Here is a 21,418-nt window from a genome sequence, read left to right as displayed (position 1 = left end):
TACTATTGATGTCCATTGGTGCCCATGAATATTCTAATATACCTGGTACAGGCTTTACCGTTTTTTTTATACACTGTATAATAGAATGGTAATCTTAACAACAACTCACTGTTACAAGGTCCTCCATAGGTTCAGACATCTCCACAAAGTTCACAATAAGGTATCCTCGGCAGGCTCGCCATAACAGACGTTCAAAGGAATTCATTCGCCATGGGTGAATGACCCCTGCCATAAAACTGAATTCAAATGTTGAAGTAAGAATAAAATATTATAATAACATATTCTAATAACTTATTCTTATAAGTCCATGACATCAGTAATACAATCTCCAAATTTAACCAATCTACATGAGCAGATTGTTTATTAAGTATATGATTGACCATTGGAACCTTTTATTGTAATCCTTAATGGGAACCAGGATTATGATACCTGATGGCAGCATAAAGTAGAGACATATCCTTATTATAGAAGTGTCCCTTACTGGTAGTTTCCATGAAATCACACTGCTCTCCCCATTGTCCCACAGCTGACTAACCACTTTCGCTTTATGCTATACATAGGGAAATAGCAGACAATCAGCAGGTGCTGGGTGGCCGTAGCCAGCCACTCATGAATAACCTAACGTATGATTTTAAGGAAAGCACTTTTAACCAGCAAGCAAACTAGAGATAGACTTGGCAGCATAAACTTGGTAACCGATTCCTTTTAACCTTTTCTGAACCAACCATAGAATGTATGCATCAAGGCGGTACACGTTTATCTTAGAAATGGAAGATGCATGCTAACTGTGCAATTGCATGAGCAGGGTTCCTAGCCGTCCTTGACAGTCCCCCACCCACCCACCCACCATAGAGAAGGCAGAGGCTGTTTTCTTCACTGTTCCTGCCTTCACCATCGCTGAATAGACAGCGCACAATGAACATTTTGTATACAGATCAGTCAATAGCAATGCCCTTTTTTTGCTCCTATCCCAGCGATCATGTGATTAGCAAATTTCAGTTAACCGCACAAGATTCTGGGAGTTACCAGACCCAGCTCGGCAGTGCATGTCAGGAAGCTGTATTCTTCTTGTAACTAGGGCTAACATATCAGCCCCAGTTACAGAAGAAATCAGTAATAAAACAAAACAAAATATTAAAATGCCCCCCAAAATTGTTGTATGACATTATGGGGGTCAAATAATGTAAAATAAAATATTGCAAAATAAAATTAAGACAAAATAGATGTAAAAATGCCCCCAGTAGACCACAGCTTTTACTGTATAATGCAGACTTAAACATGTTATGCACATTTTGCATCAGTTTTAACACCTTCTGTCTGAAATCCGTTATTTTAGACGGGGAAAAAAAGTCCTGCATGGCTAAAATGGATGCAAAATGTGCATAACTGATGCTCAAAATACAGGTTCTGTTTCTGTGGGGTTTTTTTCAGTTCTTCTGACAGATCAGAAGAACAGAAAACTAAACGGTAATGTGCACCTGGCCTTAGTTACACTGTGTTTAAAAAAAAAAAAAAAGACTTTCAAAGTCACATCTAAGTGGACTGGTCTTGAAATGGTAATTCTACCTAGTGGCACACTTGGGATGGAGGGGTGATGGTTCTGGTTAAGCTTTGGTTATGTCCACTTGCAGAGCTGCTTTGGGGACAAGGGGGCCATACTACATTACTGTGCTTCGGCGTTTGTCTTTAAAGTGCTGAGATTTACTAGCAGCTGTGTAGCCTGAGGGCATCTCTCACACAGGATGGCTCCATTACAATCTTTTGTAGAGCAGAAACTTCGCTATACAATAGATAGAACGATGTAACCCTGCTCCCTGTTTCTGTTAGGCTGCTCAGCCATGATGGCATATAGTAATGATGCAATTCTGCTTATTATCTACTGGCCATGCTTTACAATTCCCGGCAAACCCCTTTAATTCTAGCGACACTGCTGTACAGGCTGCCTCCTTGCTCCTCTTCAATGTAGTGTTGTACATAGAGCAAAACACAGGTGGTGGGCATAAGCTGTCATGCACGGGACCAGAAAATCATTTTCTTGTGATGCTTCACAGGGCAAGAAGCACTTTTTTATTAGTTTGGTTTTACCAACTGTCTCTCAGACTAAGGCCTCTTTCACACTGGCGTGTGCAGCCCGTTGCCATATTGCAGACTGCATTTGCGGATCCGTAATACATGGGTGGTGTTCCGTGGGCATTCTGCATCCACAGATGCGGACCTATTCACTTGAATGGGTCCGCAAATCCGGAGATGCGGAATGGTGCGGAACGGAACCACAGAACAGAACCCTACGGAAGCACTACGGAGTGCTTCCGTGGGGTTTCGTCCCGTACTTCCGTTCCGCAATAAGATAGAACATGTCCTATCTTTTAGCGGAACGGCCGGATCGTGGACCCATTCAAGTGAATGGGTCCGCGATCCACTGCGGCTGCCCCACGGACTGTTCTCTTGTATTGCAAGCCACAGTAAAATTTGCAGAAGATATTATATATACACACACACACACACACAATCTAAATTATTATTATTATTTTTTTTATTCCCCCCCCCCCCCCCCCCCCTCCTTCTAGGGGGAGTAAAACTGGGAGAGTTACTTGTTGAGAGGGATTTGGGCGTATTAGTAGATCATAAACTAAAAAAACAGAATGCAATGCAAGTCGGCTGCCTCTAAGGCTAACAGAATTTTGCCTTGTATTAAAAGAGGTATGGACTCGCGGGACAGGGGTGTAATATTGCCACTATACAAAGCTTTGGTACGGCCTCATCTGTAATACACAGTACAGTTCTGGGCACTAGTCCATAAAAAGGATGCCCTGGAGTTAGAAAAAGTGCAAAGGAGAGCAACTAAACTCATAGAGGGCCTGGAATATCTTCGCTATGAGCTGAATTTGTTTAGTCTTGAAAAAAATATGTCTAAAAGGGGAACATGATTAACCTGTACAAATATATTAACAGACTATACAAAAAATATTGAGAGAAGCTATTCTGTGTTAAACCCCCTAAAAAAACATGGGGCCACTTCCTACACCTGGAGAAAAAAAGATTCAGTCATAAGAGGCGACAAGCATTCTTTACAGTAAGGGGTGTGAATCTCTGGAATGGCCTGCCACAGGAGCTGGTCACAGCAAATACAGTACTGTATCACAGGTGACAGGTCACCGCTGCATCCAGTGATGTGCTGCTATTGTTACCATGTGACTGCTGCAGCCAAGCATGGAACAGACAATGCAGTAGTTGTGTGTTTGGCTGTTTAGGGAGAGTAATAATAGTGGTAGTAATAGTGGTAGTGTAGGGGTAATGGAAGTGGCAGTAGAGGGATTAGCAGCAGGGAGTAGCAGCTCTGGCAGTAGCAGCCACGGCATGGAACATGATGGTAGAAAAGCAGACAATGGCATGATGGGGCACCATAAGCAATAGTAGATTTGTGTTGTGGCCTCAGCCAGAGGTGTGTGAGAATCTTCATGGATTCATGCCTCGTTTATTTTGACAAAAGTGATGTCTCAATATTCCAATTTGGCAGCCCAGAAGTCCATGGGGTCAGGGAACACAGAATGCACTAAAGAAACGCCAGAGTCCAGGTAGGACTGAACCTAGATGTTCAAACAGTATGTTTCCGTACAATGATTTGCGTCAGCTTGTCGTGGCACATGAAAAAATTGCTCCATCAAGTTGATGATACTGAGCTAGCTGTTGCGGCTGCTTCTGCTTGTGGTAACAGAGACGTGGAGATGGGCCTAGTGGACAGACATGCGGGCGTCAGGTGTCTGCTCACCAAAATCTGTGGCAAGCTGTAATAAAAGTAATTTGTCCTTCCTTTTGGCAACAGGAAAACATTTCTCCATTTTGCTTTCATAGTAAGGGTCTAAAAGCATCGCTATCCGGTAATCAAGTGGATGTTACCTGGCTACTGCAAAGGAGACTGGGAGAAAGAGGACACTCTTGTCGTGCTAGGTGGCGACTCCTATTTTCCCACAGTAGGGCTTCTTTCACACGGGCGTCATGTTTTTGGCCCGGATAAGATCCAGGTGAGTTGCGGGAAAATGCGCGATTGCAAAATATTGTAATGTGTTTTGCACGCGCGTGAGAAAAAATCGGCATGTTTGGTACCCAAACCCCAACCTGGTCTTCTTCACAGAAGTTCGGGTTCAGGTTAGGTATTGTGTAGATTGCTATTATTTTCCCTCATAACATGGTTATAGGGCTGGAGGGGTTAAAAAAATAAATAAATTTAACTCACCTTAATCCACTTGCTCGCGCAGCCCGGCTTCTCTTCTGTCTTCTTCTTTGAGGAATAGGACCTTTGATGACATCACTGCACTCATCACATGGTCCGTCACATGATCCATCACCATGGTGATGGATCATGTGACGGACCATGTGATGACCACAGTGACGTCACCACAGGTCCTTTTCCTGTGCACAGCAAAGATGAAGACAGAAGAGAAGCCGGGCTGCGTGAGCAAGTGGATTAAGGAGAGTTAAATTATTATTATTATTATTTTTTTAACCACTCCAGCCCTATTGTACTATGCATTCTATATTAAGAATGCTATTATTTTCCCTTATAACCATGTTATAAGGGAAAATAATAATGATCGGGTCCCCATCCCGATCGTCTCCTAGCAACAGTGCATGAAAATCGCACCGCATCCGCACTTGCTTGCGGATGCTTGCGATTTTTACGCAGCCCCATTCACTTCTATGGGGCCTGCGTTGCGTGGAAAACGCACAAAGAGGAGCATGCTTCGATTTTCACGCGACACACAAGTGATGCGTGAAAATCACTGCTCATGTGCACAGCCCCATAGAAATGAATGGGTCCGGATTCAGTACGGGTGCAATGCGTTCACCTCACGCATTGCACCAGCACGGAAATCTCGCCCATGTGAAAGGGGCCTAACTGGTGATGCCACCATGCTGTGGTGCCTATGTTTTTGCTTCAACGCCCACGGCTTATTTTCAGCCTGAAGATCTTGCACACGGCAATGCTTTTTGTCTTCCGGCACTGTGGAGTAAAACTACCAGACGGGAAATATTCGCACATTTCACACACCGTTAGTGGCAGCCAAGCTTGGCTTAGGACTGGCACATTTTGAGACTGCACCGACAGTGTCGGTGGCATCACTAGAGATGAGCAAACTTCTCAAAAATTTCATTCGGTCGGTTTGTTGAATTTTCCAAAGATTTGATTCGATCTGAATTTATTTGAGATGAATTGAGTTAAAAAACTGTCATTGCCTGGCGGCTGAGAGCCTGCATAGTAGTGTAGAACACTGTGCATTGCAGAAACATGTATAGGGAACCTGCTGTGCTAGGGAAACAGTACTGTGAGTCAGTATGACACGTAGATGACAGACGTCACTCTTAGAATCACTTCACACTTCACTTATTTGATCAGTTACGGGTCCAAAACTGACTAAATAACTCAAGTGTGAACTCAGCCTTACAGGTCAGTGTAAGAAAAAGAAAGAAAAAGCGCACTCCTTTTACACCGTCAGCTGATTCCACAGAACCTGTTCTGTTACACACTGAAACAAGTAGTGTCACCATGACCAAGTGGTGAGGTGGCAAAAGCATGAGGAGTCAACACAGTGGCTCAGTCAGAGTGAGCCATGCTGATCGTCCTCCGGCGGCATGAGGAAAAGTTCCCACACTGCCAAGTATGGCAACACAGTGGCCCAGTCACAGAGCGATGAGGGTGGGAATCGCATGAGGAATTGCATGAGTCATCAACATAGTGGCCCAGTCACAGAGTGTTGAGGTGGCAGCAGCATGAGGAGACCACAGGGTGTTACTCTGTGTGCATTCTGTTTCCGAATGTCCGTTCAGCAAAAGAATAGAACATGTCCTATTATTGTCCATATTATGGACAAGGATAGAACTGTTCGATTAGGGGCCAGCTGTTCCATTCCACTAAATACAGAATGCACAGGGACGACATCCGTATTTTTTGAGAATCCGTCTTTTGCGGTGCGCAAAATACATAAACAGTCGTGTGCATGAGCCCTTAGGGTTACGATTAATAGGGTCAGTATTACGGTTCCCGTTATTAGGGTTTGTATTACAGTTAGGATTCCGGATTAGGATTAGTAACAAGGTTAGGGTCAGTATTATGGTTAGGCTCTGTATTAGGATTAGGGTTATTACTACAGTTAGGGTCAGTATTAAGGTAAGGGGTCAATATTACAGTTTGGATCAGTATTAAGGCCAGGAGTCCATTTTCAGGCACATAAACAGAAAAGGGAAGGACAGTCTCAACTAACCTGTCCCAGAGGGGTCCCACGACGATCATGCAGCGATGCAGACAGGCCTCTTCTGGCAGGTCTGCTCTGGTGTAACGTCGCAGGAAGTGTGATGACATCAACTACATCACAGAGAAGCGCCCAGAATGGAGGAACAGGAAACCAATCGTTTACTTCTTCTGCTGGAGCTGCTCAATTGTATTTGCGTCCAGTGGACGCAGATACAATTGAGTGCAGAAGCTCCAAAAATAAGGTGAATTCACCTGGTTCCTGGGGTCATTTTTGGACTGGGGTGCCTAGGGCCCACCAGAAGAACTGATTCTGGGGCCCACCCTATAGCTACATGGAAATATTAGGGTCCATCATGTCACACTGGACATAAATGCTGTAGATTTGCTGCACACAAGTATATGGTGGCAGGACCACAGCGTTTACGTGCCAGCAAAGTGGATATGATTTTAAAGGGGTCTCAGCCACATGTTACAAACAAAATTCACTTCAGTTGTGGATTTTAATTCAGTGCCATGATTTTCTGTGGATTGTACTGCTGCAAATTTACAAAATGACAGACCCTCACCTGTTCTTTTGTCAGGACTTCACACACATGAAGACTGCACCCCACAGAACTGTATTGTGCATAGTCATATATCAATATGGTAGGCTGGGAATCAGCAACCTCCGGAGCTCCAACTGTTCTGAAACTACAGCTCCCAGAATTCTCCTTTTACATCTATGGGAGTTACAATAACAGTTGAGTACATGTGTATGCTAGGAGTTGTAGTTTCACAGCAGCTGGAGTGCTGAAGGCAGTGGCATAGCTAAAGGCTCATGGGCCCTGGTGCAAGAGTACAGCTTGGGCCCCCCCTTCCCTCAGTGCTTTATGGCCAGGGGCAAGGGAACACATACCCTTTGCGGTGCCTGAGGCAAAAATTTAAACGGCAACATCTACCCCCCATGCCAAGTTTTTGACCTAACCCCTTCTCTTCAGCCAGAGGAGTGACTTGACCAGTATGTACTTTGTAAAATAGCGGAGTCTACTTAAGCGGCACAGGACTCTTTGGACTCCCTCAGGCTCCTAGGGCCCGGTGGCGACTGCTACCTCTGCACCTCCTATAGCTATACCTTTGGCAGAAGGTTGCTGAGTGCTATTGTAGGCCATCAATACTGATCATGGGGGTCTGAACTCTCCTAGCAATCAGAACAGTGATGCCAAGGATGCTTCGCATTTCTGCAAGTCATGCACCCTGATTTTTGGTCATACAGACACAATGGGGGACATTTACTGATTGTTTTATGCCACATATTATATATATATATATATATATATATATATATATATATATATATATATATATATATATAAAGTCACTAATTATGGCGCATATTAAGCTCCTTGGTACTTTTCTGGAGCAACATCCACCACGCAGAGCGGATTAACCCCATAGATGCTGCGGGTGATTAGGCACCATGGCATCTAGGGGGTTAACAGGGCAGCAGAGTTGATGATGATATAATGATAATCCTAGTACAATTCACTCCTCAAAAAGAGGGCATCATCTATTAGATTAATAATCTTATCCTATGCATTCGGCACAATACTAAGTTTTCACTGCCACAGCGCCATCTATTGGAATGATAAACTTGATCCTGTGTTAGCTGTTGGAAATGTGGAGAAGCACAGAGCCCTCTAGTGGAAATACAGAGTCACTGTCTGTTCAGTCAGGAATTAAATAACAATATTTTGCATGCTGCACCACACCCACTGCTGCTCATTTAAATGAATCTGAATGTTAGTACAACATTAAAATGAAAATTCAAATGGACTTCTTTTCCATTTGAGTTTTGGCAGGGAAAATGCCTGCAAGAAATGAAATTTAAATCTCAATCTACCATTTTCAGCTTCTACATGGTGTTTTCATTTGATTTATGATTTTGACATGAAAAACCCACTATAGGAAGAGGAGAATTAATTGACAAAATGAAGATTTAAAATGAAAAAGGCTAATTATTTTTACATTAATTTTTGGCACTTATGACCCACACTGGGGTTGGAAAAGAAAATTCAAATGGAAAAATTTAATTTTCTTTTTAATTTTGGCTTGCATTTTGCAGACACTAGATAAAATTAAAACGTTATTTTAATTATAATTTTAGGTTTTTCAATTTCATTTTAATTTTGGCGGGTTTTACCTCCCATATCTATGTAGCTACAGTTTTATAATCATTAATAGGGCAGTGGGCATGACATATGTTTGCCTCTGAGGCCAGATATAAAGCATACAATAAACCTGAGAAAAACAACACACTATTAGGAAACCACAAAAACCCAGGTTAAACACATTCCCACCAGTGACTTGATCAGCATGTTGTACTTTCTCTGTGGTAGAAAATGAACACATTTTGAAGAGACGTCAGGCAACAGTCAAAGCCCAGATTTTGCGCTCCAGTTGTACTGTGTAGTTATATATATGCAAATGCTGTACAGTGTAATATTATAGATAAGGGTGCTAACTAAATAAATAATCAACATCATGGGGGACAGGATTTTCAGATTACAGCTTCTACGTCTAGGTATTGTTGTTATGACACCATCTGTTGACTTCCTCTCTAAATGTCAACCTAATTTGTGTGTCACTAGTTAACAGACATGCTCAGTAGCTCAACCCTACTTCTCCAGTCCCCTTGGACATGGGTATTGTGCTGTCCAAGCAAGAAGAATAAATGCACTAGAATCAAATGTCACTGGCACTCAACACATGTATGACAGAATGAATATTTTTTTCTTCAGCGCTTGTAATATCTGAGAGAATTATGAGGACCCAATAACTTACCTAACTCGGAGGTCATGTCTGGAGGCTATTGTAGGGTCAATTAAAGGGTCAGTATCAGCTCGTTCTCTCCATGACTCAGACTCTGGCTATAGAAAAACAAAGATTACTAGTCACATTACCATTACACATCAGAGTGTTTAACCGTGTAAAGAGACAATCACCGGCTGACAGCCATATACCGTACTTTACATATTATCCTTTAATTGCCACATATTATATGATACTGTATATTAACTAGTGGAAAGGGCATGGAGGCAAAATTATCTAATAGAAGGAGATTAGAAGATAACCATCTCAATTAGTTCGTAACCCACAAAGTTGAGGATTACAAAATACTATAAATGTGTGCAGTGGTTGATGTTGGAAGCAAAGTGATCACAGAGAAGATGGGTAGGCAGCTGTGAAAAGGCCAGTTCTGAGTAATTAAACTCTTTGAATGTGGAGTATATCTGAAAAGAAGCAAAAATAAAACATCTAGTTAGTTCTTTTCAGGAGAAATCCCATGACGCACATAGGAAGAGGTGATGTGTCAGGAGGAATAGAGAGGGTGCACCACAGACCTTGAAGGAAAAAAAAAGCAAAATAAAATAAAATAAAAATGTGAGTGGCTACCGGGAGTGCTTAGGTGGTCAGGTGGGTCGAATAAAGAAAATTTAAGAGGTTGTCCAGCTTAAATAAAACCTCCTTGTAAATGGTCTACAGGAACACACAGCATAAATCGGCAGTGGCTGCTACACGGGATCGCGGTACAACCCAGATAAACCCCTTAAGAATTAAATGAATTTCAATTGCTGTCTCCCTCATTATTATTAACCGCTTGCCGTCATACTAACGCCGAAAGGCGTGAAAGCGGCGGCTCTCTCAGGTCACACTAACGGCGAAAGGCATCATCTCGTGAGACCCGAGATTTCCTGTGAACGCGCGCTCACAGGAGCGCGCATTCACAGGATCGGGCAGTTCAGAAGTTAATCTACAGCCTGCCGGCAGCGATCATTGGCTGGCAAGCTGTAGATTTTTAAAAGATCCAATGAAAGGAGGTATGTCAGACGCTATTTACAAAATAGCCTCTGATATACCTGCTACCTGGTCCTCTGGTGGTCCCTTTTGCTTGGATCGACCACCAGAGGACACAGGCAGCTCTGTAAGTAGCACCAATCACCACACATACACTACACCCCCCCCCCTGTCACTTATTAACCCCTGATCACCCATATTAGACTCCCTGATCACCCCCCTGTCATTGATCACCCCCCTGTAAGAGTCCCTCATCACCGCCAGGTAGTTAGCTACTTGCTAGGTAGTTAGTGCCCAGCCCACCGCAGTCACTGATTAGTCGCTGATTAGCGTCATCGCTGTCGCTAATCAGCATTAGTACTATATAGTATCTGTAAGTGATCAAGACTGATCGCAATCAGATCTATATAAGTACATTAGGGTCACCTTAGGCTCTACAAAAAACGCAGTGTTCGCCCGATCAGGCCTGATCTTGTGCGCACACTTGCGTTCAGTCCGCCCCACCGCAGTGACGGAATAATTTTTTTCTGATCACTGCAAAAACACTGTAAAATCGATGCGCCGCTATAAAGATCACTTTTAAGCTTTTTGGATCTTTATTAGCGATCGCAGCTTTACTTTGCAAGCACTCCTTTTTACTAGGTAGGTTTGCTCTTTTTCCTGGGTAGTCTCAGAGGAATACCCCCTAAATTTAGTGAGCCCAAAATGTCAAACAAGGGGTATTCCGCTGAAGAGGCCTACAGGATTCTGGCCGTGATGGATGAAAGCGATGGGGATGCCTCATCCGCTGAATCCAGTGGTTCAGAATATGAACCTGTAGACAGCAGTGGCACTCTAACCGCTAGCGAAGATGACGAGGTTGAGGTCCCTGCTACGGTCAGGCGTACCCGATCCCATGTCAGTGTTCTGCATACCCTGCATGATGAGCCTCATTTGCAGCAGAGTGGTGCTAGCGCTGATCTTTTTTATGGTGCGGCATACACCAGCAGCGCAGCACACCCTGGACCTTCTACCAGCACTGCCGTATTCCCTGGTGAAGTGGCGAGCACCAGAAGGGCAGTTCAAGCTGGTACGGTGGCACGTGCAGTAACTCCCCTGTCGCAGCCACCACGTTCACAGGCCTGTAGAGCCCTTAGACTCCCAGAGGTGCTGGCAAATCCTAATTGGCACTCCCCTGCTTCCGCCGCACCCGTATTGCCCCCTTTCACCGCCCAGTCTGGAGTTCGCGTGGAGACAGCTCATTTAGGATCAGCCCTCAAGTTTTTTTGAGCTGTTCTTCACCACGGATCTCTATGACTTAGTTGTGGCAGAAACCAACCGCTACGCCACAGACTATATAACCGCCAATCCGGAAAGCTACTATGCCCAGCCTTTCCGGTGGAAACCAGTCACAGTTTCCGAATTTAAATTTATTTTGGGCCTTATCCTCAGCATGGGTCTAACAAAAAAAAATGTATTGCGGTCCTATTGGTCTAAAGACCCAATACATTACATGCCCATGTTCTCTGCTGCTATGTCCAGGGCACGTATTGAGGTCATTATGTGCTTTATGCATTTCGCTGACAATAAAACCTGTCATCCAAGAGGCCACCCTGCTTATGACCGGCTCCACAAAATTCGGCCCCTCATAGACCATTTGTCATCCAGATTTGCAGATGCGTATACCCCCAATCAGAACATCTGCATAGACGAGTCCCTAGTACATTTTACCGGGCGCCTTGGCATCAAACAGTACATCCCCAACAAGCGCGCCCGGTATGGGGTCAAACTGTATAAGCTCTGTGAATGGGCCACAGGCTATACATATCGTTTTAGGGTCTATGAGGGAAAAGACTCAAAACTGGAGCCGGTCGGATGTCTTGACTACCTGGGGAGCAGTGACTTGGTGTCACCCTTACTCCACAAGGGGTACCACTTATACGTGGACAATTTTTACTCAAGCGTGGCCCTCTTTCGGCACTTACATCTAGTCGGAATTCAATGCTGTGGAACTGCGCGACCTAGTCGCCGGGGCTTCCCCTAACGGCTCGTTAATACCCGACTTGCACGGGGGGAGAGGGCTGCCTTGTGTGACCAAGAACTGCTCGCGGTGAAGTGGAGGGACAAGAGGGACGTTTACCTTCTGTTCACCATTCACGCAGACACGACTGTCCAAATTGAAAGGGCAACTGGAGTCATTGTGAAACCCCTCTCTGTCCACGACTATAACCTTCACATGGGAGGGGTGGACTTCAATGACCAGATGTTGGCTCCCTATTTAGTGTCCCGCCGCACCAGACGCTGGTATAAGAAGGTGTCTACAGTAAGGCTGGGAGAACAGGATCCTTCCTAAAATTCCAGGAAGAGATTATTTCGGAAATCCTGTATCCAGGAGGGTCCGTGCCCCAAGTCTCTGATGTAGTGAGCCGGCTACATGGCAGACACTTCCCGAGTGTCTATCCTGGTACCCCAACTCAACGTTCCCCAAGAAAAAGATGTTGTGTCTGTAGCAGGGCTGGACTAAGGCGTGACACCACCTTTTTTTGTCCTGACTAGCCTGCCCTATGCATAGGGGAGTGTTTCCGCAAGTACCACACACAGGTACACTATTAGTATAGGGATTGCGTCACACAGGACAGGCACACAGGGGTCTTAGGGCCCTTTCACACAGAGCTGCCACAAACCTCTCTTTCACCTGGGACAAAGTGCATAATGTACTTCGCCACATCTCTGGGCAATTTGCACATTCTACCATGGGGAAGGAGAGGTTTGTCCTCTAAAGGTAAAAAAAAAAAATATATATATATATCACAGGTAAGCAAAAATGTTAATGTTCTGTTTCAAAAGTTCAATAAAGTATATAAAAGTTAATGTTCTGTTCAAATGTTATATACAGTTAATGTTAATAAAATTTATTGCGTTGCGGCCTGTTTTTTGTTTTTTTTTACCTTCTAGGTGGACCAAGCGATCAACCAGCTGCAGCACTGATGTGCATTCTGACAGAAGCATTGCGCTGCTGTCAGATTACACAAAAGTCGGTGTATGCGGCGATGCAAGACGAGATTTCTCCTCTGCAGTAAAAAAAAGATACGTTTGCCGAGGCTTATGAGCTGCTTTGGCAAACATTTTGTATAAAAAAAATAATAATAATTCCGCCAATGATTTATTCATCCACATCGATTGATGTGAATGGAGAAATCGGGTTTGCCAGGGCATACGAGCTGAGTGGGTTTGGATATTGGGCGGAGCTCCTATGTCCTGGCAGACGCCTTTCCCCTCCTTTTTTTTTTTGCACATTTTTTGGCAGAGATTTTTTCATCCACATTGATCGATGCGAATGAAGAAATCTGTGCCGTTCATTTTTTCTTTCAGCCCAGAGGCTGAACGGAAAAATATATCTCATTACCCGTATGCTCAATATAAGGAGAATAGCAGAAACTCCTAATGCTGGCCATACATGTAATGATTGTGGAGACCCTCAAATGCCAGGGCAGTACAAACACCCCACAAATGACCCCATTTTGGAAAGAAGACACCGCAAGGTATTCACTGAGGGGCATATCGAGTCCATGAAAGATTGAACTTTTTGTCACAAGTTAGCGGAAAGGGAGACTTTGTGAGAAAAAAATAAAATAAAAATTTCCCCTAACTTGTTGCAAAAAAAGAAAATCTTCTATGAACTCGCCATCATGCCCCTCACGGAATACCTTGGGGTGTCTTCTTTCCAAAATGGGGTCACATGTGGGGTATTTATACTGCCCGGGCATTTTAGGGGCCCTAAAGCGTGAGAAGAAGTCTGGAATCCAAATGTCTAAAAATGCCCTCCTAAAAGGTAGTCATTGGAATTTGGGTCCCTTTACGCACCTAGGCTGCAACAAAGTGTCACACATGTGGTATCGCCGTACTCAGGAGTAGTAGAGCAATGTGTTTTGGGGTGTATTTTTACATATACCCATATTGTGTGTGAGAAATAACTCTGTAAATTGCCAACTTTGTATAAAAAAAATGGGAAAAGTTGTCAATTTACAGAGATATTTCTCACACACAGTATGGGTATATGTAAAAATACACCCCAAAACACATTGCCCTACTTTTCTGAGTACGACAATACCACATGTGTGACAATTTTTTGCAGGCTAGGTGCGCAAAGGGGCCCAAATTCCAATGAGTGCCTTTAGGATTTCACAGGGCATTTTTTACGCATTTGGATTCCAGACTTCTCACGCTTTAGGTCCCCTAAAATGCCAGGGCAGTATAAATACCCCACAAGTGACCCCATTTTGGAAAGAAGACACTCCAAGGTATTTTGTGAGGGGCATGGCGAGTTCATGTAAAATTGTATTTTTTGTCATAAGTTTGTGGAATATGAGACTTTGTAAGAAAAAATCATTTTCCGCTAACTTGTGCCAAAAAAAAATATATTCTAGGAACTCGCGATGCCCGTCACGGAATACCTTGGAGTGTCTTCTTTCCAAAATGGGGTCACTTGTGGGGTATTTATACTGCCCTGGCATTTTAGGGGCCATAAAGCGTGAGAAGTAGTTTGGAATCCAATGCGTAAAAAATGCCCTGTGAAATCCTAAAGGTACTCATTGGAATTTGGGCCCCTTTGTGCACCTAGGCTGCAAAAAAGTGTCACACATGTAGTATCTCCATACTCAGGAGAAGTAGGGCAATGTGTTTTGGGGTGTCTTTTTACATCTACCCATGCTGGGTGAGAGAAATATCTCTGTAAATTGGCAACTTTGTATAAAAAAAAAAATGGGAAAAGTTGTCAATTTACAGAGATATTTCTCTCACCCAGCATGGGTATATGTAAAAATACACCCCAAAACACATTGCCCTACTTCTCCTGAGTACGGCGATACCACGTGTGACACTTTTTTGCAGCTTAGGTGCGTAAAGGTACCTTTAGGCTTTACAGGGTTGCTCACAATTTAGCCCCGCCCAAAATGCAAGAACAGTAAACACACCCCACAAATGACCCCATTTCGGAAAGTAGACACTCCAAGGTATTCACTGAGGGGCATAGTGAGTCCATGGGAGATTTTTTTTTTTTTTGCCAGAAGTTAGCAGAAATGGAAACTTTTTTTTTTCTCAGAAAGTGTCATTTTCCGCTAACTTGTGAAAAAAAATGAAATCATACATGAACTCACCATGCCCCTCCGCGAATACTTTGGGGTGTCTTCTTTCTAAAATGGGGTCATTTGGGGGGTATTTATACTATCCTGGTATTCTAGCACCTCAAGAAACATGACAAATGCGGAAATTCACATTTTTGTACCATAGTTTGTAAACGCTATACCTTTTGCGCAAACCAATAAATATACACTTATTGGATTTTTTTTTTATCAAAGACATGTAGCACAATAAATTCTGACACAAACTTGTATAGAAATGTAATTATATTTGAACAATTTAACCAGGGAAAGTTAAAAATACACTTTTTTTGAGAAAATTGCGGCCTATTTTGATTCATATCGGAAAAATGAAAAATCTTAGCAGCAATCGAAGACCACCAAAAGAAAGCTGTATTTGTGAGAAGAAAAGGAGGTAAAATTCATTTGGGTGCCAAGTTGCATGACCGAGCAATAAACCGTTAAAATTGTTTAGTGCCGATTTGTAAAAAAGGGCCTGGTCATTAGGGGGGTATAAACCTGTGGTCCTTAAGTGGTTAAAGGGGCTTTCCAGTAAAAAATATTTTTTATTAAGTCCCTGCAGCCCGCCCCCTTGAAACAGTAGATTAGTACTTATCTGCTCCAAGGTTCTCTGCACTACCTCCATCTTCCGGTCTCCGTGCTGTGGGCATTGTCACATGCATTCAGAGGTGAAGCCAGTCATTGGCTGCAGCATGGAATGTGACCATCCCCACAACCAAACGGATGTAAACAGCACGGGTACAAGAAGATGGAGAACCAAAGCAAGGTGGAGCTGGCATGTATGAAACTTCTGTGTCGGGGGCATGCCATGAGCACTTGATAATTTTTTATTTTTTTTTACCAGAAACTACTTTGAGTTATTCTGAAGTTCTCCCAGAGGTAAAATTACAATATGATACATGGAGCGCTCACCAGTGGCCCTGTGAACCTCTGACTTTCTCGTAGTATATTGGCAAACTCTCGCAGCTCACGCAGACGTTCCCGCAGAGTCTGTCTGTTGCCCGAGACCTCTCTTAGCTCTTTGGCCAGTTGCTCAGATTCCTCTTGTATTCTCAGTGCATCTTTGGGTAAAGGGGCAGGTGGAGATGCTGAGGAAACCGGTATCTTCATGCCAGCTTTGCGCAGTTCCTGTTCTAGGTACCCTGAAATGAAAAATAAAGTCATGAGTTATTATGTCACAAAGTCATGTGAAATCACTTCACAGTCCTAGAAACTCACCAAAAGTCGTCTCCATGTCATCACAACGTCTGATCTCTGACACATAGCGACGCTGGAAAGCGTTAACATTCTGATTGAGCTGAAATTTGAAGACAGATAGAATAATGAAATCTGACCCCATTATTTTATCCAGAACCTGTTATTCTGTGTTATCTGGACACTTTACCCACCAATTTTCTCATGCTGTGACCAACTGTTGGCATCTTTTTTAGGCTACTTTCACACTGGCGTTTTTTACCGATCAGTCATGGATCTGCAAAAACGCTTCCGTTACAATAATACAACTGCATGCATCCGTCATGAACGGATCCGGTTGTATTATCTTTAACATTGCTAAGAGGGATCAATCATGAGCTCCATTGAAAGTCAATGGGGGACGGATCAGTTTTCTATTGTGTCAGATTGTGTCAGAAAACAGATCCGTCCCCATTGACTTACATTGTATGCCAGGACGTTTGGCTCTTCTTTGTCAGGCGGACAGCAAAATGCTGTCCCCAATGCACGGGCAATGTCCGTGCGGCGGCTGGGATGGATCGAGACCCATTCAACTTGAATGGGTACGTGATCCGTCTGCACCGCAACAAAATAGAACATGTACAGAAACACCACGGGAGCACTCCGTAGTGCTTCCATGGGGTTCCGTGCCTCCGTTCCGCACAGCAGCTCCGGATTGCGGACCCATTCAAGGGAATTTGCGGGCCGCAATACGGCCACGGCAAGGCAACAGCCGTGTGAAAGAGGCCTTAAAGAGGTTATGCAGGAATTGATAATGATGGACTATCCTCAGGATCAGCTGTTTCAGGGAGCCACTGGCTCCCGGCAGCTTTCCAAGCACAGCGCCGTACATTGTATAGTGGCTGTGCTTGGTATTGCAGCTCAGCCCCATTCACTTGGATAAGGCCGAGCTGCAGCGAGGCCATGTGACCAATGTATGGCTCATGGAGCACCAGCCTCTTTTAACAGCTGATCGTGGGGGCCCTATGTTTCGGCCGCCGCTATTCTGATATTGATGACCTAGATAGGTCATCAATATAAATTCCCGGAAAACCCCTTTAACTTTTTATGCTGCCTTATCAAATGCAGCTGTGTCTTCAGTGGTGGCCTGCCCCTCCTACTTGTCTCTTTGTTCCCTAACTCATCTTATAACACTGCTTCTGTCACATACCATATCATCAAAATAATAATACTCTAAAATACTCTGTGTTGCTGCTGCATAACAAAATTCCTTATATTACTAAGGCCTCTTGCACACGACCGTATGGCCTTTTCAGTACTTTGCGGTCCGCAGAAAATACGGATGGCGTCCGTGTGCATTCCATTTTTTGCAGAACAGAACAGCTGGCCCCTGATAGAACAGTACTATCCTTGTCCGTTATGGGGACAATAATAGGACATGTTCTATCTTTGAACGGAACGGAAAAATGGAAATACGGGAACGGAAGACATACCGAGTACCTTCAGTTTTTTTTGCGGATCCATTGAAATTAATGGTTCCGCATACGGTCCGTATAGCGAACGCAAAAAAAACAGAACAAAAAAAAGTGCAAGAGGCCAAAGGCCAAGGCTACACAGCAATCTTGGCTTTGACACCCATTGCATGACCAAAAATAGTTGTCCAGTGCAGCAACTAAACTGAATGGGGTTGCAGTGCAAGTTGAAAGTTGTCGCAAAAAAAAAATAAAAAAAAAAATCCAACACTACTGGATTTATTGTTTTCTTTGGTCCTTCTATGCCTTCGTCTTTCTTCTCCTAATGACCCTTCTCTATCACCTTCAGTGACACATATCGTACTCTGCCCTCCCGCCACACAGGATCAGCAAATTGATCTTCTGAAACACTCTGTGTTACTGTGATCAGTGGTTTCCTGCCGTCCATGATTGTTATTAGCAGTGCTTCACTAGGAAGCTCCCAGTCCATTTTGTTGCAAATTATAGAACATGTCCCATTCTTGTCTGTTTAGTAGACAAGAATAGTAGTTTTCTTGTAATGAGAGTGAGAAAAAGTGGATTTTACACAGAAGGTGTCCGTATTTTGTGGGTTGCACATGGAAGGTTTGCGGACCACAATATGGACATAGTCATATGCATAAGGCCTAAATGATAGAAATCTGCCATACAAAACGTAGGTTCTCAATGAATGGAACAGTTACCATAAATGGATATTTTTTTTCTTTTCAAACGTGGCAAGTTTTTCTGTTCAGTCATGACTGAGCTCACCTGAGAACTGCGTGGAGTCCCAGAGCCTACAATGGTGCTTACTGGCGTTTAGCAAAAGAAAAACAAAAACACATATGAATATACCCCTAAGGCCTCTTTCACAAGAACGATACGAATTGTGCCAGGATTTGTTCAGGAAAAAACATATCGTTTTGCACGGAAGTTCAATAATTTTTTTGCTGCGATTGCATATAGTGTGTGTGTTCTTCCATCCGGATTGCATGTATTTTTCATGAGCATGAGAAAAAGCTGAAGCATAACAATCTCCTAGTAACCATCAGCGAAAAATGCGCTGCATTTGGATGCCTTCCGTTTTTTCACACAAGCCCCATTTATTTCTATTGGGCTAGAGCTGCATGAAAAACGCTAAATATAGAACATGCTTTGATTTTTCATGAACATAAAGATGATGCATGAAAAATAACACACAGTTGAAATGAATAGGTCAGGTTTCAGGCCACAGTATATGGCGTTCACTAGATCGTGTGAAAGAGGCCTGAGGGGAAGTTGTGCTCGGTGTGTAAAAGCTTCAGTGCACCATATATCCAAAATACTATACCTCAGATCACTGTAACGCGGTGTTCAGTCTGGGAAATGCAGCCATGCAGTGCGTTTCCCAGACTGAACACAGTCATGTGAAATTAACCTGACATGGGAAACACCAGTCTTTAGCAAATGACCCCCACTGACTACAGGCAGGAACATGAGGTAGGTAGGAAGGAGACAGGAAGAGTCAGTACACATGATACAAAATACTTACATCTCGAAACTCTACCAAGCCAAGCTCACCCAGCTCGCTTACACATTGGTATTCACAACCAGACTGAAGAAATAGCTGAGCCAGGCACATCTCCTCCCCTCGGAAAAGAGAGCCCATCTTTGCATCTGCAAAAGTCATTCAAATATAGAAGCACTAGTAAATAATACTGAGCAGACAATGAGATGATATGCTTCATCTTTTACATAGAATAATATGACATTATTACACACCAGGTATATCATCCTCCATTACTAGACAGAGATGCTACACAATTAGTGCAAAGCTATGTATAGACAAGTCTGAATAAGCAGCTGGAAATGGTTATGTAGCTTCAAAGCCTAGGGGAGAGCCAATAAGTAGTGACCCAGTCCTCAAGCTAACTGGGTTTCCACATTCAGGTTTTTTGGAAGCCAAAAGCAGGAATCTTCTCGTTTTGCATCCACTCCTGGCATCCAAAAAAACGACACAAAAAACCTGAATATGGAAAGGCACCGTTTTGTGCTGCAGCTGTACCCACAGTAATCCAAAGTAAGAAAACAACAATACTATACCACAGAACTGCTACTGAGCTGGAGTTGTGAGATTGGCACAGCAGCACAACTTCCTCAATGCTGCGTCCTGCCCTGTAGGTGGAGACCAGGGAGGTAAAGTGTGTCATTGGTTTATCAGACAGAAAGGGGAGCATTCCCAGAATGGGCTGAAACCAAATGAGGAAGCTCTGTGGTTGGGAAATTTTCAGAGTCACGAGTTGCATTCAGGACTGGGAGGAGGGGTGGCTGACTCTGGCTTTTAGTGGCCATACAACTCTGAAACCATGCCTGATGATAGCTGGGAACCACATTTTGCTGACCGAGTCAGAATAGGTGGAAAAAAGTAACAGAACTTTGAAGGGATAATTTATCAGTCCTGCTTTTAAAAAGTCACAAGATGGGCATTTACTAAAGAATGGCATTTCACGTGCCAGTTACAGTAAAAAGATCGCTGGTGAAGGCAATTTATTAAGACATGAGCGCCTGTTAATAAATTTGTTGCATCTGTAAAGTCCATGTGCTAGAAACTGAACTGATGTAGGTTTCATATGTAATTTACATCTGGCATAAGCATATTAAATGTGTCAGACTGTGGTGGACCTGCCATTTCTGCTACACTATGCCCATAAATCCCAACCGCCTCTAATCCAGCGGGAAAGCCCCTAGCTGTCCCAGGCAGTCAGCCAGAAGTCCTGCTATGTTCAGAACTCCTTGTTGCCACAGGGAGCAAGCATAGCAGTTGCTGTGGAGCCCAAAAACGAAGGCTTCTTGCGCGGCCGTGCCCATATTGTTGCCCGGAAGCAGCGGGTCCGCAATATACGGGCATCAGCCCCTGTGCACATCGTATCACAGATGCAGACCCATTCACTTTGAATGGGTCCACAATCCGAGAGATACAGGAAGCCCACAGAAACACTATGGAGTGCTTCCATGGGTTTTCTGTCCGTGCCTCTGCACCGCAAAATTGTATGCACTACTTTTTTGCGGTGCGGACCCTATTCAAATGAATGGGTCCACATCCGCAGACAGCAGCCACACGGTTGGTGCCTGTGATTGAGGACCGCAATTTGCGTCTAGCACACGTGCATGAGGCTCGTGTACATGAGGCCTGCGGCTGAATTTACACTTGAGTTATTTGATCAGTTATTTCCCAGTTATTTCCATCAGTTAGTGCTCATTCAGATGGCCGTATGTTTTTTGCTGTCCGCAAAAATGCGGATCCGTTTTTGTGGACAGTTCAGCAGGTCACAAAAAAACTGGTTGCATTCCGCATTTTTGCGGACCCTTAGACTTCAATGGGGCCACATCCTGATTTTCACGGACAATTATAGGACATGTTTTATTTGTTTTGCGTGGCCATGGAATGGGAGCAAAGATGTGGACAGCACACTGAAGTGAATGAGTCCACATCTAATCCACAAAATTGCGGACCAGATGCGGAAAGAAACATACCGCCATCTGAATGAGCCCTT

At 43.8% G+C, this 21,418-nt stretch overlaps 1 protein-coding gene across 4 annotated transcripts in view; it reads right to left on the bottom strand.

Moving 5' to 3' along the window:
- Window positions 1-20,106, bottom strand: part of LOC121003834 (V-type proton ATPase 116 kDa subunit a3-like) — a 73,871-nt gene extending 53,765 nt beyond the window's left edge. For 2 of the 4 annotated variants that reach the window (XM_040435750.1, XM_040435754.1), the window contains exons 1-6: window positions 19,647-19,680; window positions 19,417-19,541; window positions 16,441-16,519; window positions 16,135-16,364; window positions 9,071-9,156; window positions 110-236 (exon numbers count right to left, since the gene is read on the bottom strand). In XM_040435750.1, coding sequence (XP_040291684.1) covers window positions 110-236; window positions 9,071-9,156; window positions 16,135-16,364; window positions 16,441-16,519; window positions 19,417-19,541; window positions 19,647-19,665 — 666 coding nt within the window. In that variant the 5' untranslated portion in view covers window positions 19,666-19,680. Of the gene's footprint in view, window positions 1-109; window positions 237-9,070; window positions 9,157-16,134; window positions 16,365-16,440; window positions 16,520-19,416; window positions 19,553-19,646; window positions 19,681-19,967 lie in introns of those variants that run through there. The other 2 variants (XM_040435751.1, XM_040435753.1) reach the window with 2 other exon arrangements.
- Between the last annotated feature and the right edge of the window lie 1,312 nt (window positions 20,107-21,418).

This window comes from Bufo bufo, chromosome 6, assembly GCF_905171765.1.
Source record: "Bufo bufo chromosome 6, aBufBuf1.1, whole genome shotgun sequence".
Lineage (NCBI taxonomy): Eukaryota > Metazoa > Chordata > Amphibia > Anura > Bufonidae > Bufo > Bufo bufo.
Note: the sequence above shows the minus strand (reverse complement) of the source record. Positions and strands in the feature narration are given on the sequence as shown.